We start from the raw sequence: 19,129 nt of genomic DNA, 5'->3' as shown, positions 1-19,129 counted from the left end.
ATGGTTCATAGTTTATCATCCTCCTTGAAATGAGGTAATCGGAAAAGAAGTATTAACTAAATTGATTGTTTTCTTAATCATCACAAATCTATTTTGAAAAGACCCATAGTTAATAAAAAATGAGGGGCGCCTGGGTGGCGCAGTCGGTTAAGCGTCCGACTTCAGCCAGGTCACGATCTCGCGGTCTGTGAGTTCGAGCCCCGCGTCAGGCTCTGGGCTGATGGCTCGGAGCCTGGAGCCTGTTTCCGATTCTGTGTATCCCTCTCTCTCTGCCCCTCCCCCGTTCATGCTCTGTCTCTCTCTGTCCCAAAAATAAATAAATAAATTAAAAAAAAAAAAAAAGTTGAAAAAAAAAGAAAAAAAAATAAAAAATGATATTTCTATTTAAGGCAATCCATCAGTTACATGGGTTGGTTACAGGGTATACCAAATGTTTTTAAGATGAAAATGTCAAAATTAATTAGAAGAGCAGCTCTAGTTAAATTTCTTGGGCCTCATTCTAAATGATCGTGATTGGACACTGAGGATTTATTTTTATTTGACTTAGTGGTAGGGGTATATGGCTTACTTTGTTTTTGATTAGCCAAGAAATTGAGATAAAATGCCTAATAGGATTAAAAAGAAGTAAACTTTATCATTCTAGCCTGGAGGTAGGGGTAGAATGATATTATTATCACTCACAATTTGTCTTCTACAAGTGATCAGTTTTTAAGGAAACTCTATAGTTTTCCTTATCTAGTCATATATGCTTGCTTTTCTTTATTTGTTTTGTTTATATTGCTTGGCTTTGAGTGATTTCATTACTCAATGTATTTTTTTTCTCAAGCACTTACTATATATTTAGTATTGTCTTATGCCTTTTGGGCTTTGGAAACTATAAAGATTGGTAGTACATGGTCGCTACCTCCTAGAATCCTTTGCATGATTTCCTTTTTCTGCCCTGAAACATTCCCAGAACTGGATTTTTATCATGAGGGCATTTTTGTGTGGATGTGTGTTTATGACAGAATTAAATTTCATGAAGCCTAGATTCTGAGTTTTTTGCCACTAGTGTTTTGTTTTGTTGTTGTTTGTTTTTAATCTTAATCCAGTGAATCTGGTGCATAGGTGTTCTATATATATTTGTTGTTCGTGGTGTTTGGAGGTAATAATCACCTTTGAGTATAAAGTTTTCTTTTTATAAAGTTTTGTCACAAAATGAAAACAATTTAAAATCTTTTGTATGTCAGTGTTAGTAGTTACTCATGGCTTATAATTCTGTGCTTTTTGAAAATTGGAGTAAGAGCTACATTAAATGTAGGCAAGAAGATAGACACAGAAATAAGGAAATAATGTATATAAGGCAGTTCTTTGGGTACTGTAGTTTTTCCTGATATTGCCAGTCGATTTTGATAACTGGTGTGCCTTATTATATTTTCAATCTCAAGTAACCCAGTAGTGCTAATTTAGATGCCACATCTGAATCAGTAAATGTAGAACAAGATTGAATTCTGAAAAATTCCAGTTATGTAAAACCCACCAATCCAGACATCTCTTTCTTGAACATTATTTACCTAATAGAGATTTAAAATAAAGGTATTCTTAGCAGGTGATTGTTGAGAAGAAATTCTGAGTATAGAGGAAGGTCATTGAGACAGGTCAGCTAGAGGTGGACACACAGCCTGCCTAATAATTGGATGGATGCTACCTGGCTGGAAGATGGAGCAGATTGGTGGATCAAAATCTCAAAGGGAAACCTTTCATTTTTAGTTGAAATGTTTATTAAAATTATATTCCACAAAGAACTATCATATTGTATGCTGCAATTTAACTATTAAGAAGTGACATCACCAATAATTATTGTTACCCTACCAAAAGATTGTTTTAAGTGGTATTTGGTATGTGAAATATATTTGGCTGAGTGGTACTTAGTATACTTTTCTATTACTTTAAAATATGAACTTTTAAATTATATCCAAAGTTAGAACACAACATATCTTATAAATAAGTTGTTTCTATTTTAGAGGTTTATTTACTGAAGCTTATTTTTGTTATTTCTTTAGGTTTACGTGAGATTAAGACCATTCTTCAGGGAATTCCTGGAGCGAATGTCTCAGATGTATGAGGTAAACATGCTTAAGCTAATTACATAAGTATTTTTATTTTATTCAATATAGTACCCATATTTAGATCATGTATAATGATTACTTCTTTTCCCCTGAATTTGTAGATCATTCTTTTTACTGCTTCTAAGAAGGTGTATGCAGACAAGTTACTGAACATACTAGACCCTAAAAAGCAACTGGTCAGGTAAATTTAATTAAGAAATAGTAGAAATGTCTGTCACACTGATCTATGAAATTACTATGATTCTATTTAATTTTCATGGCCATTTTCAGTTGGCTGCAAATATAGAGATTTGTTGTGTTGAATGGTGAAAACGAACTTTTTTAAGCCCCCAAACTCTTTAAGAGTTCCTAATGATATTAACTTCAGACAGACGTTCTTTAAAGGATACAAAGATCAAATGTATTTATTCACTGTTACATCTGTATCCTCACTTCCTTGGGGACTGGGGGGAGATTGGGGGTATGTGGAATTTTTCACTGTGTGCATGATGTTTTCACTTCCTTATGTCTCTGAGATAATGCATGTTATGTCACCTTTTTAATGGCATAGAAAATAAAGGTTAATTTTAACAGAAAGGATAAATTAAACTCTTTTGCTTTTTTCAAGAGCAAATTTCTCTTCCATGGAAAGAAAACATTACATGAATCTAATTGGAAATTGCAGTTGGTTTAGTCACTCAAGTTACCCGATCTGGACTCACTTCCTTGTGTGTGTCCTGAGCCAGCAGATGCAGTGTGTTCCTGGTTAGGTGGGAGTGCCTCGGGTAATCTTAAAACAGTTTGAAAATCAGTTCCATTATTTCTGTCAACAGAAATGAAATACTAAGACTGCCAGCAGTCTTGCTGCATCCTCTAAGATGACAGAGTTAATCTATGTTGTTGTTTTTTTTTTAACCGAGAATGCTGAGAGAGATGCCAGAAAAGGTTCATAAAAGCTTTAATAGCCAGGAATTCATTTTCTTGAATACTTTTCCCCATATTTTTTTAGTGGAAAGTCCTAATTTCTACTGTTAATAGTACCTTTGTTATAGAGTGGTTACAACTATGTTAAAAAACTTTTTCTGATGTCCACGTTTAGGGGATTTGCTTTCTTGTAAATAGAACTATGTTTTTTGTTTTTTTTAATCTAAAGGAGCAAAATTTGTCCTTGTTGTCACTTCCCATTTAACTTCCAATATAAGCAAGCATTAGACACACAAATGAAAATTTTTTTTCTCTTCATAAAGGTATAATGCATGCTTATTTTATCTAACTTTAACAAAAGTACACAAATGATTTTGTTTTGATGACTTCATTCATTCTTAAGATTTCTGTTCTCTTTTAGAGCTTTCTTTCATTTTACTAGGGAACAAATCATAGTCATGGAATTATAATGTTACAAATTAACACCCTTCATTTAAACTACATTTATAAACCTACACACTGAGAGTTTAAATTTGTTTTATCTAGTTTTTGTATCTAGTATTTGAATAATTTAAAACAGGAGGAGCTTTTTGAACAGTGTATTGCATTAGAGTGCTATGTTGAAGATAAGGTAGACTCAAATTCCTGTGATCTGATGAGTCTCATGATTCCAAATGCAAATCTGATGACCGGCAAGAGTAGTTCCTTTCTAAAACTGCAAATGCCTGCTATTGATTCTCAGGCTCCTGAATAACTGGAGGGATTTTAGTGTAATTTGTTTACAGTAATCATTTGTATCCACATACATGTTCATTTGTCTCCTGTCTTGGGTGAGTTTGCTGCTATTGGCAAAGAAACATCAGCAGTGACTTGCGTGTACCTGCTGCACCTGCCTGTCTAGTTTCCTCAAATGTAAATGTTTGTACAGATAAAAATGGAATCTTTTATAGGCCCATCCAGGACTTAAATTCTTTTGTCTGGTCTTACCTTTTCAAAGTAGAACAGTCTTTAAACCATACAGTGGTAGATGATCATTTAATTTAAAGTATTCTTTATAGAAAGGGGGGGAGAGAACTGTTTCTACTACATTTCTTCTGGTTGGAAAACTCTGTCGTCATCACCAGGACTGATGTTTTTAAGGTTGAGTTTTGTTGTTGTTAGAGCTATGGCCAATTTTGTTGGTGGAAAATGCCCTTTTCTTGAAATTCCATAAATAAAAATATAGGTATATATAAGTAGGCCCTAGCTGCTGAAAAATTGTTTAGTGGGATTAAGACACAAGGAAGCCAAACTATCAAATTACTAATGTATGCAAATGGAGTATTTCAGGGTGACCAGTATTAACTATTAGTAATATTCCAAGACTAACATTTTGAGTGCTAAATGAGATTATGTAATTATGACAGTATATAAGTATTATAAGACCTTCAATCGCTTTTAGTGGTACACCATTTTTCAGTTAAGTATCTATCATTGGTGAAACATCAGTTTACATTTGTAATACTTAAATCTGAATTCATCATTTCATTCAATCCTTGTTTTTCAAATATTCATATACACACTCACACTAAATTAAAAGGAAGATGGGTGTTTGGGAAAAGTATGAAGTGATGGAATAAACATTCGTTTTGGCCTCCACAGCTTTTCTCAAAAACTATAAGGGAAACTAAAAACATTTTTGAAAATGCCAACACAGAAACATTCCTTCTTATATTTTCTATTCTGGCATGTACAGGGATAGGGAGGCTGTGTGGTCTTCTGGTTAGAGCAAAGGACTGGGAGCCAGGAGGATCCTGGGTTCCAATGCGGGGCTAACCACTGACTTACTGTGTGACCTTGGGCAAGTCACTTGACCTCCTTGTGCCTCAGTCAACCATCTGGAAAATTGGTTAAAAAGCAGGACCTCGATGACACAACCAGATGCTGCATCTGAACTGAGCTTTCCTGGGTAAATAAATTACAAAAACAATTTACAGAGTTTTTAATCCCTCTTTATAATTTAATATAACATTTTGGGATAAGCCAAAGTTCTTAAAGTCATGGTAATATTTGGTTGTAAGGTTTCAATAATTGCTAACATTTTTTAAAGTAAAACTGTAGCCCAAAGCTTAGGCCCACATTTGTATTTGAATTTCCTTTGTGAGAGAAAATAAGGCTAAAACTGTAAAGCCTGTGGTATGTGTGTATGTTTCAGTATGTGTTATACTTTTTGGAGTTTTTTTTTAAGTTAATTTCTTTTTATTTTTATATTTAGGCATCGGCTTTTCCGTGAACATTGTGTTTGTGTACAAGGAAATTATATAAAGGACTTAAATATCCTTGGAAGAGATCTTTCAAAGACTATAATAATTGACAACTCACCACAAGCCTTTGCATATCAGGTATGAAGAGAGGGTTGCTAAACAAAATGAGATTGGAAAAAAAAAAAAAATACAATGAGAACAAATGCTGCCAAACAGAATGTAATAGGAGAACAGAATTTTCACTGGTGGAATTTCCCTTTTTAGTGTTATCTTTTAGAATTAGAAATGCCAAATTGCTATATTTCTTGTGGACATTTTTCTTTTAAATAAATGAAAACATAGATAAAAATCTGAGTAATAATTCTGGATAAGAAGAGATTATAAGCTGTACATCAGTTAATAGCATTCTTATCAGTTGTTAAATCAGTATGTCAGCACCAAGCCTGATATGGGGATCGTACTCATGAACCATGAAATCATGACCTGAGCCAAAGTTGGAAGTTCAGCTGACTGAGCCACCCAGGTGCCCCTTATTTTTCTTTTTTTTTTTTTTTAAATGTTTGTTTATTACTTTTGAGAGCAAGTGTCTGTGCGAAAGCTAGGGAGGGGCAGAGTGAGAGACTCCCAAGCAGGATCCACGCTGTTAGTGCAGAGCCCGATGAGGGGCTTGAACTAACAAACTTTGAGATTATGACCTGAGCCCAAATCAAGAGTTGGAAGCTCAACCAACTGAGCCACCCAGGCACCCAGCAAGATATGTATTACATTATGAATGTGTTCGTGTGATAGGTCTGAGATTTCCTTTACAGTAAATCAGTGCAGAGTAGGGATGGTGGAAATTGGGTTGGGTGTAGAAAGAACAAGTGAAAAGTAAACAGTAAAAAGATGAAAAAAGAAAAATGGGGAAAACTGCATATGGTATTGAAATGTGTTCAATTTAGGTCATTGGTCACATTTTGAAATATATTTTTAAGAATTTCATATTGGTTCCTGGATAAAATAATTTCATTTATCTACCATCTTAAATATAGTATTCTGCATTAATATTAAAGATAACCTAGAGATTATTTACTATAAAATGTGGTTTGCATTCTCGTTTTTAAACTTCTCTTCAGTGAAATACCATTGCATCAATTTGTTACGTTCCTGCCGTTTCAGGTTATCCTGCTATTTGTTGGAAATAGAACAATGAATGTCACACAGTCCCTGTGTAAAAGTATATAGGCTTTCTGATAGTGTTTACATTGGCAACACCCCTCTCACAGTGCCTAGCATAGACTAATAGTAACTATTTTTTTAATCCATAAAGTAATATTTTTAATTATGTAATTGCAAAACTTGTTTCAATGGATTTTTCTTGTTTAGTTTCATATATATTAAGAAGACATTAAGCTGAAAAACCAATTGGGCTTTGATGTATCCCTTAACATCTGTTTCTTGCACTATTGAATTGTCAGAATGTAACAACCATAAACTGATGGCATTCCTTTTCACAGTAACTTCTGCAGATCACTGTGTACTTAAGTATCTGTTATTTCTTTTAAGTTTTTATAAAGTATGCAAAATGTAATAAAAAGGATTTAATTACTTATTTATTATTTTAGCTATCTAATGGAATCCCTATAGAAAGCTGGTTTATGGATAAAAATGACAATGAACTCCTAAAATTGATTCCATTTCTGGAGAAGCTTGTAGAACTGGTAAGTATCTTATTTATCTTGTTGTGTTTTGCACTTGTTGCCTCAACTCTATTGAAGTAAATCTTTTTAATTACTTTACTTTATGTGCACTGACTTTTAAAGTCAACTTGGTATGAGACTAGGGCAAAAAAAAATTGAAAAGGATTACAAGCATTTTCTAACCTTGTAAACTATATCAAAATCATGCTTATCAGTATTTAATAATTTGCAGGTTGAATGTTTTTATTTTCACTGGGCTGCTTCTTATGAAGTTACTAACAGTATTAAATTGATTTCACTTTGCTTTCATAGTTCAGGTCTAGAATTAATGCTTGTGCTACTGAAACTTTATTCTGGTGTTATTTTTTCCTAATAAATAAAGTAGAATTCAGTGGCTTAACACTTTTACCAGTCTTTTGGTTTTGCCTCTTAGTGCATAATTGTTCTTTACAGAATTAAAACTTTAATGACAGTTCTTTTAATCTAAATTTAATTCTAAGTTAACTGCTTGTGTGTAGTATCTTTATATTTGGCAAACAAAGTGAAATAAATAGTGGTATATTTTTTCTGCAAAGGAAGAATGTTCACAGTGTTACGGAATCATATTTTTACATGGCTTTTAAAATGTCTTTTTCTCCACACAGAATGAAGATGTTCGACCTCACATCAGAGACAGATTTCGCTTGCATGATTTGCTGCCCCCAGATTAAGTACAAAGACTTGTCAAATCACTGAAGGGGGAGAGAATGCAGGACCCTTTTGGACTAAGACAAAAACATTGCCATTACTGTTGAAATTTTGCATTTTTGTACCCCGTCTTGCTTTTCTTATCTTTGGTGCCCAATAATAATCAAGGGTTACAGAAAGAGACTTTATCTCAGATTGAATACATACAGTAGGTAGGCTAAAACAGAAGAGTCTTTAGAACTAGTGCAACTCCGGTGAAATTTTTTTATGTACAGGACATCTGCAGTTTATAAAGAATTCTGTTTCTGCCACCAGCAGTTTGACCTGTAGTCACACAGGATTTTATGATAATAACAGAGATGAAAATGGACTTTTATTTTCTCTCTGTTTGGTGCTCTAAGTGGGTTTGTAGCCACTTTTCTGTTACTTTAAGATTCTCATTTCAACAGGAATGGCCAGTAAAAGTTGTTTTATTTTTCCTGTTAAGGTTTATAACCTTTTTACATTTTTGACCTGTATTAGATTAGATTTTCATTATGCATTCCTTTTAGTTGAGGCGCTTCCTAGTTTTCTGGAAATAGTCAGTTTTTAGTTTTTTATTATACATTTGAATGGCCGTTTTCCTGCTTTGTCTGCCTGCATATTGTATATTTGTTTAAAAATATTCTCTACTTTTAGTCCATGTAAGTTTCATTTAGAAAGACATGCATTTATATTTTGTTTCTGTAATATTCTGTAGGTGAAATCTTTTAAAAAAAATCAAAGGACTGGGTAGATAAGAATATATGAATGACTAATATTCAAAAGATTTAAACCATTGTGATGGCATGTGTTCCCCAAATGGTAATATCTTGCAATGGCACACAGATTTAACGGATAAAGGTATACCTCAGACTTCACTGTGCTCACCAATCTTTGAGGAGAATGAGTTTGGTCACCTGTTGGGCTTGATTTGGTTACTGCTGCCTTTGGTTTTCTCCAGGAATGAAGTATTCAGCACAGTGACTCAGTATTTTTAGTTATTTTGCATGGGCTGGTAGTACCTCTGTTATGCTCTTGGTTACAATCAATTTAAAACTCTGTGTAACAGTCTTGGTACCTTACAGTAGCTATGCATAATCCTGTGGCACAGTAAACTCCCAAGCCACCAATGCAGTTAATATGCTCTCATAGTGGTTTTCTATGCTATATGAAAATAGTCTTCAAGCCTTGGTTCTCTAATGCAGCTACCACAAGAGGTTGATATTTTTATAGTGGCGTGTAATCTCCTTTTCGGGAGGCTTTTTATGGAAGGTAGAATTTGTAAAAGTTAGTATGCTTTGCCTCTCGACTGCATTAACATGCCACAGGCTCAGACTGTTTTTGTGTAAAGGATGTCAAAGAACGGCACTTTTTCTAAAGAGAAGTTTGATATTTTGTATGCTTGTTAAGAAAGTACAGTATTGGAAATTAAAGGTGGACAACTGATAATTGAGGAGTATGTCACTTAATTTTTTATGTATATTACCTGTTTACTTGTACAACTTATTGTACAAATTACATGCAGCTTCATTTTCAAATGAATCCTTAAAATAAGGAAATCTTTTTAGGAAAACATTTAATTTTTGTATTTTTGATTTTAAAGGCATGAGTTATGTCAATTTTCAGTGTATTAATGAAGATTTTAACTTTTCATCAGGTTGAGTGTTTTCTTACTATATTATCTGTTGTGTATGTAGTTAGCATATTGTGTCACTGAACTGTTTAAAAAATCTAGCATGTAGAGCAAGCCTGTTTTGTGGAAAATCCTTATTCATTAAAAAAAAATAATCATGGCAGATTTTCTGCAAAAAAAAAAAAAAGCAAACGCATTTGCAATTCAGAATACTGGTTTTTTTTTTTTTTTTTAATTTGTTTTGGTTTGTTTTTGTTTTAATTTAAAGAAAGGTATTTTGCTTGCAGGAAAAATACTCCAGATTCATTTTAATGAGAATCTTTGAAATGTATTTATCTTTAGGGCATCTGGGCATCTTTATGCTGTTTGTCTTCTGTCTTTCTTGAAATAAAATGTACATACGTTACCTTTACATACGCTCTTGCTCAAAATTGTGAACCTAGTTACATTTCTCCTTGCTCCCCTTTTTATGCTCAAACAGTAAAACCCTAAACCTATACAAGAAGATCTAAGCTTTCAGTGTGCATTATAATTGCTGAAAGCTTTTCTGATTAAGCAAACACAGTCTCAAAGGGCTTTCCCATGATTTAAAGGGAAATGTAAGCGCCTGTACTGTTGTGCCTCTGGGCACTTTAAATAAACACCAACTTTTAGTCCTTTTTTATTAATGGTAAACTGTTTTCAGTCCCATGCTAGGAGAGTTCTTTAAGTCAACTGACAAAGGAATCTAGCATAACAAGATTCTGTAAAGGAATAAAGGGAAATTTTATATGACCTGAGAAAATTTTTCGAGACCAATTTATTTTTCTTCATTACTTAATTTGGGTCATTTTAAATTTGTTAATATAAAATTTAAAATAATTTATAAAGAGACAATTATCCAGCTTCCTTCTACTTTAACATGTTTTATCCTCTCATTACCCCTAATTTTCTTTTATCTTTTGGTAAATGTTATCTTAAACACACTTCCATTTAGTTAAGCGGAGGTGTTTATTTTGTGAATTGAGATGTGCCCAGCTCCTTCAATTCACACAGGAAACATGAACTCTTAAAAACTGACTGTAGGAAATGCAGGAGAGTTGCATACCTGATAAGACACAGCAAAAGTGACCTATATACACATTAACATATCTGAAGTACATATTATAATTGTGATATTTCCAGTGATAAATGTCTGGCTTTTAAGACATTCTTTTAAATATTTGTATTATTGTTAGGATGTTTAAATCAGTTGTGTTTTTTAATTCTGTGTAATATATGTAGCCCTAATCAGATTTATATCACCATATTTCTTCTTGAGTCTTAAAGAGTTGATAACAATTTGAAACCATAATTGTTTTATATTAGCTAGTATGTATATTTATTTACCCGATGGCTTTATCTTGTTTCCCAAAATTGGGGGGGAGGGAGCTGTTGAAAGCATTGTAACTTCTATAAATGGCTATTTTCTTGTACCTGTCAGTGAAAATGGATGTGTACATTGTTTTTTTTTTTATATTTCTCTGGTTTTTCTGGTTTGTTTGGTTGTTGTTGTTGTTGTTGGCTTTTTTTGTTTGTTTGTTTTTTTAAGTGTTAAACATAGAATGGTTTAAAAAAGTTATCTTTGGCCAATGACTTTTTCAGCTAGATAATTACTTTTATTCAGCCTTCTAAAGAAGTTTGTTTTCATTGTTTTGTTCAGTCAACTTGCCTGAAAAAGAGAGACTTCATCTCATCAATGAAGAAAGCATGTCATTATTCCTACAAATCTTTACAGCGAGCACAGAATTCTTCATAAGGATCAGATCTCTTCCACATCTTGTGTCAGTCACATAAAGCTGAAATGTAAAGGACACTGAAGCCTTCATTTAATTGTACTAACACGATGGTGTTATATACCACATCATTAGCTAGTTAAGGTTTTCTGAACTGACTTCTCTTTGTCTTCCTAGGTATTTATTTGTTATCTCTTTTAATCTTGTGTATCTAAATTAACTTAGTTAATAGTTACCCACTGAATAACTATGCCAAGCAACTAGGAAAGAATGTTTATTTTATTTCCCCTTATAGGGGAAGAGTGGACTGGGAACAAAAATGTATGGGCCAAAAGGCCTTAGGTTGTCATTCATTCACTTTCTTATTCCTCTCATGAGCTATATTTGAGTATAGTATTTTTTCAGTGCTGATATGCTTGATTATGTCATTACTTCTCATATCTTCCCAAGTTGAAAGCCTGCTAGGAACCTATATAAAACACATTTAAAATTTTCAGAATAAGAACCACAAAACTCAGTATCTTATATTCAAATGCCACTTAAATTATTATGGGAATCCAAGTCTCGCTCACTAGGATACATTTTTATAAAATGTTTCTCTGTATCTTGAATTGAAATTACTTGCTCAGAGGCAAGAGTTCTGGGGTATAATGTGTTTTGAGAAATTTTTAGAAAGGGGAGAAGAGAGCAGCAAGTTTATACTTAGTTACTTTATGGTTTTGATATTAGTATTTTAAAATACATCAGTGTTTCCCAAACCTGACCATTAGAATAGTTGTGAAGAGCTTAAGAAATACAGATTCCAAAAGCCTAACCCCCTGCAAAACTGTCTGGATGGATCTAGAGTGGGGCCTGAGAGAGGTGTGTGTGTGTGTGTGTGTGTGTGTGTGTGTGTGTGTGTGTGTGTGTGTGTGTTTTAAAGACCTCCAGGTGATTCTAATAGCCAGCTTTGGGAAATCACTGTTTTAAATAATGTGATGGTGTTTGAGAGTAGGCAACTAAAATAAAGTTTACCAGACATCTCTGGTAGTTTTTTTTTAAACCGGGACCAGATTTCACAGAACTTACTCAAGATACATGGAGGAATAATAAAGAAGATTGAGGCTACTGCTCATTATCATTCTTATCTCCTACTTTTTAAGAGTTTGCATTTCTAGCACTTGGAATAGTTGATCATATATACAGCTGAAGGACATCCCTGAATGAGACCATTATATATATTAATTGTAAAATATTTCACTATTTTTTTATTTTATAAATCTTTGTAGAAATAAGCAATTAAATACTACTTTCATCTTTTGAAATGGGATTTTTCAAGGCATTGTCCTTTTGGCATTAAGGTAGGGGGGAGTTAATATTCTCTCTGCCTTTTTCCATGTGAATCAATATAAAAGTCATGGATATTTAAAAATCTCAGTTTAATTTCTACATATTTACTATGCAGTATAGCCGTGAACAAGTAATGTAGACTTAGTTTTCTCATCTTCAAATGCCCTGATCACCCTACCTCACAGGGTTGTTGTGGGGATAAATAAAACTTTTATGGAAGCACTTTTCTTTGACGATATTTTATCAGCCATTAGAAACAATCTAACAGCTTATATTTGTATAGTGCTTTTTTGCTTGCTTGTTGCAATTACGTGATTTTTTCACATTACTTTCCCCTTTGATATCTTCAGGATGTACCTGTAAGGAACACAGAATAGGTTACAGACAGGCAGAATGACAATTTCTGGAACTACTGTGTGCAGAAGTGGAATAAAATGTGAATAAAGGGGCTAGTTTTGAAAAAAGAGATGATGGCAAAGAACCAGATTATGGTGAACCTAAGATGAGGAATTTCTACTTGATGTAGTGGGCAAAATAACATGAACCAACATAACTACAAAATAGCATTCTGGTTCCACCCCGATTTCTGTGGTGAGACTTTTTCTTCTTTACTGAGCAAAACTGACATTGTGTAAGTTTAAGGTATACGGTATGAGGACTGGATACAAATATTTGAGATGTTCATCACAATAAGGTTAACATCCTTCACCTAATTACCATTTTTGTTAGGGTGAGATGAGAACATTTAAAATCTACTCTGATAGCAACTTTCAAGTATACATTTACAGTACTAACTGTAGTCCCTATGATGTACACTAGGTCCCCAGAACATTAGATCCTCATACAACTGGAGGTCTACCCTTTGACCAGCATCTCTTCATTTCCCCTAGCCCCAGGCTGTGATGAGATTTTTAAGTATTTTCCCTAAGCTCCAAAGGAGTTTGATGCACATACAGGTTTGAGAGTCACTGAAGTACAGGGCCTTTAGAAATAAATGACCTGGCTGGCTTAGAAGAGCATGGAACTCTTGATCTGAGGGTTGTGAGTTCTGCCCCACATTGGGTGTAGAGATTACTTTAAAATCTTAAAATGACGACTTCAGGTGAATAGTTGACTTGGGAGTTTGGTTAATAAAAGGAGCTTTCAGGATCAAAAGATCTGATTTCAAGTCCATAGGTACTCATTAACTTACTAGCCAAAAGCAGGTATCTAAGCCTCAATGTGTTCATCTGTGCAAAGGGTGCACCAAGATGTACTTTTCAGACTTACAAAGATGAATGATATCAAGACATCATAAACTGTAAGGCAATATACAAATAACTACCAGAATAGAAATGGTAAAGCAGCTACTTCTCTTGCAGATAAGCAGGAGATATACATGCACAGTGTTTGGGGAGATGTCTGAAGCTGAAAAGGACAGCAGAAAATCAAGGCATTGTAATAACCACATGTTAGTTTTTTAAGAAAAACATGAGCAGTAGGGTGCATTCACATGAAGACCACAGAAGTGATTGTGGAGAGGTCACCTCATAAGAATGTGTTTAATGAAAATATGCTGAGTGTTAAGAAAAGTGGATGATGAAGACAGTACTGAATGGCTTGAGAAATCTGGTAAGTAGTTGGGGTAGCAGGCTTATATAAATGGTTTGCCAAGTTAGTAGTTGCTTAGTAATGGATGAACCAAATGAACTAGAACTTTTGGTGGCTATCATAGTGAGCTTTAATGTTATATTTGGTGTATGGCAATATTTGTTGAAAGCTGTAAGTAGCCTTCCTAATGACCGTAACAGTCATTTTAAAGCGCTGCCTTACTATGTGTTAGACAGTATTCCAGGCTCTATGAACGGCAGAAGAAAACAACCCTGACATTGCCCTCAAGCTTACAGTCTAGCAGTGAAGACTGATAATGTTGGGAAAAGAGTCATGAAAGGGAAGAATGGCTTTGAGAATGCCACAATCTAGTCTGGAACCAGGCTTGGGTTGGCTGAAAAAGCATTAGGTTGAGATCTGTAGAACATGTACTGAAAGAATGTAAAGCCAGGCTTGATTGCAGGTGGAGGGGACATAACATCAAGCAAGGAAGTATATGATCGGATTTATCTTGAAAAGATCACTTTACCATACAGGGAAGAGAGGGGGTTGGTGGGAGATCAGTTAAAAGAGTTACAAAAGGCGGCCTAATTCAGGGCTCCTGGGTGGCTCAGTTAAGCCTCCAACTCTTGATTTTGGCTCAGATCATGATCTTGCAATTTGTGTGTTTGAACCCTGTGTCAGGCTCTGCATTGACAGTGTGGAGCCTGCTTGGGATTCTCTTTCTCTGCCCCTCCTCTGCTCTTGCTCACTCTCAAAATAGATACATAAACACATTGGGGCACCTGGGCTCAGTCCAGTTGAGCATCTGATTTTGGCTCAGGTCGTGATCTCACGGCTCGTGAGTTTGAGCCCCGCGTTGGGCTCTGTGCTGACAGCTCAGTGCCTGGAACCTGCTTCAGATTCTCTCTCTCTCTCTCTCTCTCTCTCTCTCTCTCTCTGCCCTCCCCCAACTCGCACTCTTTCTCTCAAAGTATAAATAAACAGTAAAAACAAGATTTTTTAAAAAAGATACATAAACACATAAACTTTAAAAATTAAAGTTAGGGGCGCCTGGGTGGCTCAGTCGGTTAAGCGGCCGACTTTAGCTCAGGTCACGATCTCGCGGTCCGTGAGTTCAAGCCCCGCGTCGGGCTCTGGGCTGATGGCTCAGAGCCTGGAGCCTGCTTCCGATTCTGTGTTTCCCTCTCTCTCTGCCCCTCCCCCGTTCATGCTCTGTCTCTCTCTGTCTCAAAAGTAAATAAAACATTAAAAAAAAAAAATTAAAAAAAAAAATTAAAGTTAAATAAGTTAACCTAATTCTCCATACAACGTCTTCCCTTTCTCGTAAGACCACAAACATTCGGTGCTAACCTAATGGACAGTCTGAGGCCAGGAGGTTGGTAAAGTCTTAGGGAGAGTATGGACTGTCCATTTAACTGACAGGAATAGGAAGATAACTGTAGGATTTTATGGCACCATATAAAAGTAAGAGCAAATGTATAGGAGTTGAATGGAGACAGATGCTGTCATTCATGTCTTACAAAATTCTTGGGTAGGCTTTTTTGGGTAGCGGTTGGGGTTAAATGAAAAAAGTCAGTTCCTGTATCAAATATAAATCAAATCTTTTTACATATGTAATGACTCATTACATATTTTGGCACTTTATAAATGTCTTAACTTGGTCCTGTTTGCAATTAAAACTTCCTCTTCAGCCTTACTTCACTTAATCTCTGAGATTTTGAGTCTAGTGCTTAAGCCAGTTCACTTAAAAAGAAGCCATTGGCATCTCCATTTCTGCTGTTATTTACTATCCTGTGGTCTTTTTTTTTTTTATTTTTTTATGTTTATTTATTTTTGAGACCAAGAGAGACAGAGCATGAACAGGGGAGGGTCAGAGAGAGAGAGAGACACACAAAATCTGAAGCAGGCTCCAGGCTCTGAGCTGTCAGCACAGAGCCTGACGTGGGGCTCAAACTCACGGGCCATGAGATCATGACCTGAGCCAAAGTCAGAAGCTCAACCAACTGAGCCACCCAGGCGCCCCTATCCTGTGGTCTTAATGATGAAGTTCTTGTAGGCAGAGATTTTAATATTAATTTTTTCAACAAACATTGATCAATTACTCTGGTCATCTGTAAAATAAGAATACTGTTCTGTGTGATTTTAGGGCTCCTCTAGAGGACTAACATGTGAATCACAGATTCATTTTAAGGACTGAATAAATTCTCAGCACGTAATTCTATTTTTTTTTTTAATGTTTATTTTTGAGAGAGAGCATGAGTGGGGGAGGGCAGAGAGAGAGGGAGACAGAGGATCTGAAGCAGGCTCTGCACTGACAGCAGCAAGCCTGATGCGGGGCTCCAACTTGTGAAGTGCGAGATCATGACCTGAGCCTAAGTAAGACGCTTAACCAACTGGGCCACCCAGGCATCCCTGGCACATAATTCTAGACAATTGTTTCCCTGCTTCCTCATTTCAAAAAGCAACACGCGCAATACTGTGAATTCTCAATTTCTGCCTCAAAAATCTATCAATGCTGCCTACATATAGCCCATGTATTTTTCCATGGCATCTCCACAAACCATTTTCAACTGCATGTGGTTTAAAACCTTCAAGTTAATATCCCCAGAACCTAGAACAATACTGAGTACAGGGTAGGCACTTGATAATTATTTGCTAAATAAATAAATGAATGAATGAGTTCACACTTCAAAGTATGGACTTCTATTTAAAAGTCCAGAAAATTGATTCATTCAGGGCACCCCAGAATTGATGAGATTCAGGGGAATTGGTTCATACCAATTAAACTCATGAGACACTAGTTTTTAAGCCAGATTTCAATTTCTTTCACTTACTGGAAAAAGTTTTCTCCCTATGAAACTAGATTACAATCAGATGCCTCCTTGGTGAGGGTGAAACAAGAGAAAATCTACTGAAAATGAATTATAATGTCTAATATCAATTCAACAGGATACCCCTCTACTAGATATCGGCCAAATATCTAATAGATACTTACCTTTTCTCTAGAGACTTTTCTCAGAGACTTAGCCTTTTCTCTAGAGACTCACAATCTTGTTCTTTGGATTTTCCTTCCCTATGCTTCACCTTCTTTCTGTTAACTTTTTTTTTTTTTTTTTTTTTGTCTTTAAGATATATTGTCTCAGAACATCTCCAGGCAAGTTAATACAGATAACTACACTAATGACAAATGACTAATCACCACCATTATTACAGATACATATATTGCTTTCCTGAGACTCTACCTTGGGGTAGTTGATCGGATCTGGCACCTTCTTAACCACTTATTTACTATTTACTAGTTCAGGTTACTGCTATAATGCTATAGATTTACTAGTAATATAATAAAAGAAAAAGGACCCAAATTTTCTTTTCAGACCACCTTTCTTTCATGAGGGAGGAACAATGAATGACCTGATGGGCAGGTTTTTCTTGGTAACAAAAACCGAGTTCTGCATAAAATTTATTCATGCAGTCATTCAACAGTTACTAAGTGCCTACTATGTGGCAAACACAGACTTAAATATAGCAGAGCCTAGCCTCTAAAGATTTCTTACCTGTAATTAGACTACTAGGATGTACCTGTTAAAAGTTTTTGCTGAGGCCAAGAATGAAATGTACTGGAAAGATGCTGGGGTACCTTATAACATCTAAAGAAGAGCTGGACAACTGGACATCAAGGGTAGGCAGGAGGAAGTGAGGTGGCCTGGAAAATCATCACTTCATCAAGAGTTGTGGTCTTCCCTTCAGGGTGTTGTCATCAGTCACTAAATTCTAAAGTCCTGGGAAAGAGACTCTGTTAACGCTGCGTAACAATTCACTTCGAAAGTGAAAAGGCTTGGGGTTCCTAGGTGCCTCTTTTAAGTGCCTGACTTGATTTCGGCTCAGGTCATGATCTCACAGGTTCATAGGTTTGAGCCCCACATTGGGCTCTGCACAGTTCAGAGCCTACTTGGGATTCTCTCTCTCCCTCTCTCTGCCCCTCCCCTGCTCGTTCGCCTCACTCTTGCTCTCAAATAAACTTAAAAAAAAAATTTTTTTTTTTTAAGTTAAGAGGCTTAGGACTACTCTAACTCATCTGTGGGTTGATGGGACTCAGCTGGGCAACTCTTGCTTTCCGTCTTTTGCAGTTGCAGTTAGCTTGGGATGGAATCACCTGAAGGCTCAATTAGGCTGGATGTCGAAGATGGCTTCTTTACTTCCATGTCTGGCATTTTTGCTGGCATATCTGAAACAGCCAGGGGCTGGCTGGCTCTCTCCCTAAACACCCTCTCTATATGGTTAGTCAGAAACAGCTTGGTGGTCTTAGAGAGTAGTAAGCCTTCTTAAATGGCTGCTGGCTACCACCAGAGTGAACATTCTAAAAGGCGCAGGTGGAAGCTGCAAGGTTTGTTATGGCTTAGCATCCCATGTCACTTCTGCCCTATTCTACTGGTCAAAAATGCATCATAGGGCTAGCCCAGACTCAGGGGGAAGAGATTGCATAAGGGCTTGAATACTATTCATTGAAGGGCCAACTGTGGAGACTAGCTACAAAGAGAATTGATAGTTCCACTGGGTTATTTACATCCCACCTAGGGGCAGTTCCAGATTTTATGTAGTTTGAAGCATACACAATTTGGAGGGCTTTTTTGAAGAGTGTAAGGGGTCTGTGCAATGAGGGGCCCTGAAGGTAAAGCTTCATTAAACTTCACAGTTATTTGTTTTTGACTGCCCTTCCCAAATTAGCTATGGTAAGGGAGCAAACACGGCTTTTAGGAGCCCACATATTCTTGTGTACTAGAACAATTTCCTGAAAAGGAGGAATCACTGTGAGCTCACCCCCCCCCTAAAAAAAGTGTACAGTGTTCAGTTCAATATAATCTGATCATTTGAATGAATAAAACCCAGGTCCCCTGACTTCCAAAAGTGAATTTTCAAATATATTCCACAGTATTTCATTTGTCTTATAAATAAAACAACAAAAAACTGGTAGAAGTGGAAGGATACTTTTTTTTTTTTAACTTACTATGCTTTCTATGCCTTTTTTTCTTTGGCTGCTCCTTAAATATTGATGTTCTTCAAAGATTCTTCTCATTCTACATACCCTAGTTTCACATGATTCCATCCACTACCATAATCAGATGACTCCTAGTCCTCTCCATAACCCAGACCTCTCTAGTTCCAAACATGTACTAGATAT

At 35.7% G+C, this 19,129-nt stretch overlaps 1 protein-coding gene across 3 annotated transcripts in view; it reads left to right on the top strand.

Moving 5' to 3' along the window:
- The window catches only part of CTDSPL2 (CTD small phosphatase like 2), an 82,593-nt gene extending 70,014 nt beyond the window's left edge, over nt 1–12,579 (top strand). For all 3 annotated transcript variants that reach the window (XM_053889106.1, XM_019442277.2, XM_019442275.2), the window contains exons 9-13: nt 2,043–2,105; nt 2,210–2,289; nt 5,266–5,392; nt 6,859–6,954; nt 7,578–12,579. In XM_053889106.1, coding sequence (XP_053745081.1) covers nt 2,043–2,105; nt 2,210–2,289; nt 5,266–5,392; nt 6,859–6,954; nt 7,578–7,643 — 432 coding nt within the window. In that variant the 3' untranslated portion in view covers nt 7,644–12,579. The remainder of the gene's footprint in view (nt 1–2,042; nt 2,106–2,209; nt 2,290–5,265; nt 5,393–6,858; nt 6,955–7,577) is intronic.
- The last annotated feature ends 6,550 nt before the right edge of the window (nt 12,580–19,129 follow it).

This window comes from Panthera pardus, unplaced genomic scaffold (genome assembly GCF_024362965.1).
Source record: "Panthera pardus isolate Hobbes unplaced genomic scaffold, ASM2436296v1 HiC_scaffold_24, whole genome shotgun sequence".
Lineage (NCBI taxonomy): Eukaryota > Metazoa > Chordata > Mammalia > Carnivora > Felidae > Panthera > Panthera pardus.
The sequence above is the reverse complement of the archived record's forward strand: the minus strand, read 5'-3'. Positions and strand labels throughout refer to the sequence as shown.